Here is a 6,723-nt window from a genome sequence, read left to right as displayed (position 1 = left end):
CAGGACTCCCCCCTCCCCTCCCTTTCTGGAGCTCCATCCTACATGCTCCACTGTGACGCAGGTAGCTTGGACTGCGGTCCACAGCGGAGAACATCCTCCATGTCATGGAGCATGTTTCCCATTTTTCCTGTCAACTCACCACCTGCATTCACCTCGGGTGAATTTGCACAGTACCCTCGTGCGATACTGGTGCTTTTTGTGTGTGCATGTTTGAATGCTTAGCTATATCAGTGTAATATAGATGGCACTTACTGTAGATTCATAAATCTTTATCATCTTCTGTGTTCACAGATTTATGAGATGTTGCATAACATTACAATGAACTTGAAAGAAAAAAAAAAAAGAATGCTTATACTTGCTACCATCATGTGCGCCCAATTTGTGTTGTCGCAACTGAGCACATACCAATATTGTGCTTGTAGGCCGGCGCCGATTCTCTCTGGCCCAGTCCGACTCTCTCTTAATGCGGATGCGCTCGGTAGCCAGCGATGAACTCAACCAGATGATGCAGAGGAGGATGAGCCAGGAAAACCCCATTCGTGCCAGTGAGACTGAGTTCATCCAACGGCTGCAGAGGCTTGTGGTTCTCGCTGTCAACAGACTAATTTACCACGGTAAGAAGAAACTTCTCCCAGTTATTTATTCAAATCTTCTCGGTTTCCCCCTTCACCTTACATGAACGTAAACCAAACTGGCTGGTACTAATCCTGGATCTGTTTGAATGTGTCTCTCATTACAGATGTGAGTCCGGACTTATTTGACCTGCTGAATATTCCCGACTCTCCTGACCAACAGCTTTTCACACCAGATCCAGGTGATCAACCACAGGAGGAGAGTGGCTCCGCCTCTGTCCCACACTCTCCCACTCCCTTTACCCTGCCGCCTGCCAGCAAGAAGAGCTTTCAGAAAGATGTCCTCAAACTCATGATGGATGGGATCAAAATCAGCCTGGTATGACACCCCTGAGAGCCATTTTTGAACTCTAAAGAGCTAATTGCTGTATTATGAGACATTACGTTGATGGTTATGATCTCACAGGGCAGCACGGGTCGAGGAGGTGCCCCACATCAGCAGTGGCGAAGGATCCTATGGTCGTGTCGGGACACTTTTCGGGTCCAAATTGGACGCCTGCTTGTGCACACACTCAGCCCTGCACTTCCCCTGTCTGACAGGAAAGAGTCGCTGGAGTTTGTGTTTGATCCCAGACATTTGGATATCCTCAAGGAGAGCCTCAGCCCGGGTCTAGAGGTGAGTGTGAAAGAAATGCATCATATAAGTCCTTTTACAAGTCAACTTCACTTTTTGCTTACTGAATAAGTAAGATATATTTCTGGTCATTTTTACCCACCCAGTACTGAAATTGTGTTGGTTTCAAGGGAAAGTGTGAGTGAGTGTTCAGTATATTAGCTTTGCATGTCACGTTCACTCCTACAGACAAGTTTTCCAGGAGCTGTCAGGCACTGGCTCTAAAATAACTCTGATAGATGTTTTCATGCTGTTCAGCAGCCCCCTTGCATCCCCATGGGAGTCTTTCACTCTTCCTCCTCTCAGGCTTTACTGAAGGTCCAGTAGATGGTTAAGATGTTTCCTGTCCATCACTGTGTGCGACTGGCTTCAGACACAAACAAAAATTGACTCTCTGCTTTGTTTTACTCTCTTTCTCTCTCCCCTACTCAGCATGGACCGAAGTTGTCACTGTACCTGTATGAGATGCTGCACGATCACAAGGACAGCCTCACAAAAGACGATCAGAACGCCGTGGGTGTTTTCATGACCTCGCTCAAGCTTTGCGGCCATCGCTGCATCCCACCTAACGCTCCACACAAACAAGACTTGCTCAAGGCCATAAAAGAGGTAAGTCCTACAAAGAAAAGCAGTTAAGTGAAAGGAACAGTTTATAAGCCTGTTTAGTCAAAATCAATTTGTCCAATTGGCAGTTAAGCAATATGAATTATCAGCATTATGAATTATGTCAGCGGAAAATTGTGGCCATTCGTAAATGCTAACTGCAACCTGTCAGGTTTCTTTATAGCCAGTAAATAAAGTCAGCGTGTGTTAAGAACTTTCTTGTAATTGTATTCTTACAGGAAAAAATCAAGTATGAAGCAGAAGAGAAAACCAGCAAAGTGGCATGGGAAAAGAAAATGGCCATCACTCAGAGGAAGTGAGTACGGGGATTTTTTTCCCTTGCATGAGATTGATGTTCAGTACGAGACAATATTGGTAAGAATTGTGTCTTGTTTTACTCCTTTATTCACTCCATTCTTTCTTATTCCTCTGCAGTCTTATCCAGAGGCTAGATGGAAAGTCCAAGGACATTTCAAAGATTGCAGCTGATATTACTCAGAATGTGTCTCTGCGCCAAGGCATGGAGAGAAAGAAAGTCATCCAGCATATCAGGGGACTCTATAAGACTGACCTCAGCGCCAGCCGGCACTGGCAGGAGCTGGTGCAACAACTCACCCATGACCGGTAGGCATCGACACTCACACGACAGGGGCTTACACAATAACAAAGTACAATCAGAAAATCGTTACTGTAATTATGATTAGTTTTCTAATGTTTATTTTCTGGTCATTTTCTTCAAAATAAACTGTAGGGAAACAATTAGGTCCGTTTGAATAAAGACATTTTAATGTGATAGAGGATGATCTCAGACTTGCAGAGCACCAGAATATCTAAAATCAAGCAGACCTTTTGAACTATGCATTTGTACATCCATATCCTGTGAGGCAGGGCCACTTAAGACGAGGCTTAAAATCTATAGCCATGCTAGTTGCTCCGTCAAGCTGTACTAATGCACAGCTTATAGATAAACGCTAACAAAAGCGTGCTAGCATATTCACAAGTGACAATACATTCCATTACATGTCATTTAGCTGACGCTTTTATCCAAAGCAACTTCCAATGAAATGCTTTCAACCATGAAGGTGCAAACTCCAGACAACAAGTAGTAAGAGCAAGTACATTAGCTTTAAATGATTAAAATTACATTTTTTCTATACTACTAATACTAACATGCTGATGTTTATCCGGTACAATGTTTAGCATGTTCACCATCTTAGTTTAGCGTGTTAGCATTCTACATTTTGCTTATTAGAACACATTCTTTGACCTGCTGGTGGCACTAGATGAAAAGTTTAGGGATTACCAAAGTCATTATTATTTATTCTAGAGGAGGACATGAATACAATAGATTCATTCTGGACCAAAGTTGTTTGCCGACTGGCTGACATTGGCATTCTTGAAGCCTAAATCCTGTATCACATCCTATTCTCACAATGGCAGAAATATTATTATGATGAGACAATACCAAATTCAAATGAACGCATGTCTCTGGCCTAAAACACAAGGCACAATGAGTAGGATTTTCCTGGGTTGGAAAAAATGTGTAAACTCATACAAAAATAACTCTCCTCAGTCATCACTTATGACCTACCAGAAGTATGTGGCAGTGTTTGTATCTGCAGAACCCCTGCCCTATGCCTGTATTTTCTATTTTCTTTTCATTTTACTTTGTTTGGGACATTTCTGGGTGGCACTCTGCTTCCAGCTGTCACACCTCAGCCTCTTCTCCTATAATTGGTGTTGGTTTGGAAAGCTCACAAAATTGTCCTGTCTGGACACCAATACCATGCCTATTGGCTAACTAGATCTTAGAATTTTTTTAAATTATAGAATGTAAACTTCTTCACGGGACGTCAAATGCCCCAATTACTAAAAAAAAAAATTACATGGACATGATCTCAATGTCGTTATTGGTAGCTACGGCTCTGCAGTGAGGTTACTTTTGATGATATGAGCAGACAAAGTGTTTGAGAGGGCTGTAATGATACGTTTCAGTGCGGTTTGGTACGACCAGACATCCTACCCAACATCCTGGCAGCTGGACCCCACCGAAGGGCCGAACCGGGAGCGACGGCGGCTACAGAGATGCTACCTTACCATTCCTAACAAATACCTGCTTAAAGACAGACGCAAGTCTGAAGGTGAAGAAACCCTTTTATTTTATAGCAGAATGGCAAAATTCTGTCTAGTACTAGTGTGTTTGTCTCATTTAGTGTTCTTATTCTGACCTCATTCTCTTGTGTAGACACAGTGAAGCCACCATTGTCCTTCCTGTTTGAGGATAAGACTCACTCCTCCTTCTCCTCCACTGTCAAAGACAAAGCCACCAGCGAGCCCATCAGGTATAACTTTCTAACCCTCCCCCCCACCCCCTGTCTGCCTGTAAGTCTTTAGAAAACATTATATTCCTCTCAAGAAGACAGGGTAATCTGAAAAAGTCAAATACATGTCTCATCAACTTGTGCTACATTGAGAGGTGTCTATGCTGTATTCAGATGGAGTATTACTTCTATGACAAATGTCACTTTGTCCTTAGGTTCACCAGACGGTGCATCAGCGTCGCCCCCTCCAGAGAAACAGCAGGGGAGCTACTTCTGGGTAAGACACTGACCGTCTCTCACAACCGCTCCATGCATAATAAAGTCAGCCGCCGGTCACAGAGGCACAGAGAGTAATGTGCTCTCTCTGAGGTACTAGAGAATATTGCTCTTCCCTCACACACAAGTGTTTGTTAGTTATTCAACGGGGGGAAGCTTTTATCTGTCTTGTTCTTGACTCACCTTGTGTTGTCTTACAGGAAAGTCTGGTATGTACTTTGTGGAGGACAACGCTGCTGATGCTCATGACAACCAGGTAAAGCCAGAGAACTGTTCAGGATTATTCTCTGCCATACGGTTAGTTTATGAGTCCACCTGGCGACTCAACACCGGACGTGTTTGTGTTTGGACAGAGCCTTCATGGGGAGACGGAGGCACCCTCTTTCTCCTGGACCTACGAAGAGATCAAGGAGGTGCACAAGCGTTGGTGGCAGCTAAGAGACAATGCTGTGGAAATATTCCTCACCAACGGCCGGACACTGCTGTTAGCCTTCGACAACACCAAGGTGAGGCCAAAACACAACTCGCTAGGAATAAAAATGAAGGAAGACATGTTGTGACTGGGAGGCTGGCTATTCAAGAAACGGATGCTGAAATGAATGTTGACAGTGTTTATGAATGACAGTAGATGTTCAAGTGTGTTTACTTTGAGCGGTCTTAATTCATTATTGCAAAGAACTGAGTTGGGTAACTAGACTACTGAGCAAATGACAATAGAAAAATTCAGTCCCTGTTTCATTTGAATGTAAAAATGAAGCGACACAGGATGGACTGATGAAAAGGACAAGATTCTCCTGATGCACAAAGAAAAGATGTATGAATAGACAAAAGGTATTTTCAGCGAGAACAGTTGAAATGCCTTTTTGGTCTTCTGCCCCTGATACCTGCAGAGCTCTGTACTATTCTGTGCCAGGAATCAATTATGATACAGTGCCATCATTGTGTACAGTAATGTAAGATATTGTTTCACACTACGTTCAGTTAAATACTGAAAGAGTGTTACCATATGGTTGGACAACCTTCTTTTCAGCAAGTCAGGGGTTTACAGCAAATATGTCCAATGCAGAAGAATCAAAGGAAGTATAGAACTGCTCAGCACAATGTGGCCAAACTGATAATATAATGATATGTTGTCCTCAGAATACCTGTGGACTCTCAAATACCTTTCCTAGACACACACGCAAAACTATAGTTCCCTGTGCTTGACATAATGATAATAATAATAAATTGAATTTGTATAGCGCTTTTCCCATGCTCAAAGTCGCTTAACAGAGCAGAGACATGCTGACATTAGCATTTAGCTACGACCCTGCTGTTCCTGAGTACAACCTCACAAAGCCGCTAGCATGGCTGCAGACTCTGTTGTGTTTTTATGCGTGTATTATTGATAGTTGACAGCAGAGACATGACGGCAAGCAATTGTGTCACTTTACATTTTGTTTGTGGGTTAGTAAGTTTTTCCATTTTTCATTTAAGCCCAGACACTAGAGATAGTAAACCTCCTATGGTTCTCTTCTCTCTATGGTTCGCCTTAGTTCCGTGACGACGTCTACCACAACATCCTGACCTCTGATCTGCCCAACCTGCTGGAGCACGGAAACATCACGGCGCTCACTCAGCTGTGGGGCTCGGGTCAGATCTCTAACTTTGAGTACCTCACGCATCTCAACAAGCACGCGGGCCGCTCCTTCAACGACCTCATGCAGTACCCGGTGTTCCCTTTTATTCTGCGAGATTACACCAGTGAGTCAATCGACCTGCAGGACCCAAACATCTACAGGTCAGTGCTAGATGGAAGCTTTGTTAATATATTTGGAAAGGCATTTGATGTAAATGATTGAGAAAATCAGATTATATAATGTTATGAAGATTAGTTTTAGGCACCCGTATAAAGGATTTGTACATGTACCTCCTCTTGTCAATGATGCATCAGATTGTAGGTCTTAAAATAATATACAGCTTTCAAATATTCTCAATAAGTGCTCCTCTAGTTTATGCCAGAGCCATTCTACTATAAATCAAGGCGGGTGAAGTTAATTGACATATTAGGGTATTTATTTATTTGATAAACTGGGTGACAAACAATGCCTCTGAAAATATGGTCACCACTTTTAGACAAACGCAGGCATTCACCCAGTAGGCTGGTGTTCAAAGGTGCTCTAAGCGATGTTGGGTGATGTTACTTCTTGTTGACATTCAAAGTATTTTCAAACGAAACAAGACTAGCTGTACCCTCCCTCCCTCCTCATCCCGTCCACTCCCTTCTGTGCTCTCCCCC

At 43.1% G+C, this 6,723-nt stretch overlaps 1 protein-coding gene across 2 annotated transcripts in view; it reads left to right on the top strand.

The window, feature by feature from the left end:
* The window catches only part of lyst (lysosomal trafficking regulator), a 67,942-nt gene that overhangs the window by 52,845 nt on the left and 8,374 nt on the right, over positions 1–6,723 (top strand). For both annotated transcript variants that reach the window (XM_032542112.1, XM_032542111.1), the window contains exons 30-41: positions 423–614; positions 740–951; positions 1,039–1,248; positions 1,678–1,854; positions 2,088–2,164; positions 2,284–2,472; positions 3,844–3,989; positions 4,094–4,190; positions 4,385–4,446; positions 4,646–4,701; positions 4,799–4,951; positions 5,981–6,225. In XM_032542112.1, coding sequence (XP_032398003.1) covers positions 423–614; positions 740–951; positions 1,039–1,248; positions 1,678–1,854; positions 2,088–2,164; positions 2,284–2,472; positions 3,844–3,989; positions 4,094–4,190; positions 4,385–4,446; positions 4,646–4,701; positions 4,799–4,951; positions 5,981–6,225 — 1,816 coding nt within the window. The remainder of the gene's footprint in view (positions 1–422; positions 615–739; positions 952–1,038; positions 1,249–1,677; positions 1,855–2,087; positions 2,165–2,283; positions 2,473–3,843; positions 3,990–4,093; positions 4,191–4,384; positions 4,447–4,645; positions 4,702–4,798; positions 4,952–5,980; positions 6,226–6,723) is intronic.

Source organism: Etheostoma spectabile, chromosome 17 (assembly GCF_008692095.1).
Source record: "Etheostoma spectabile isolate EspeVRDwgs_2016 chromosome 17, UIUC_Espe_1.0, whole genome shotgun sequence".
Taxonomy (NCBI): Eukaryota; Metazoa; Chordata; class Actinopteri; order Perciformes; family Percidae; genus Etheostoma; species Etheostoma spectabile.
This window is presented reverse-complemented; position numbering and strand designations above follow the sequence as displayed.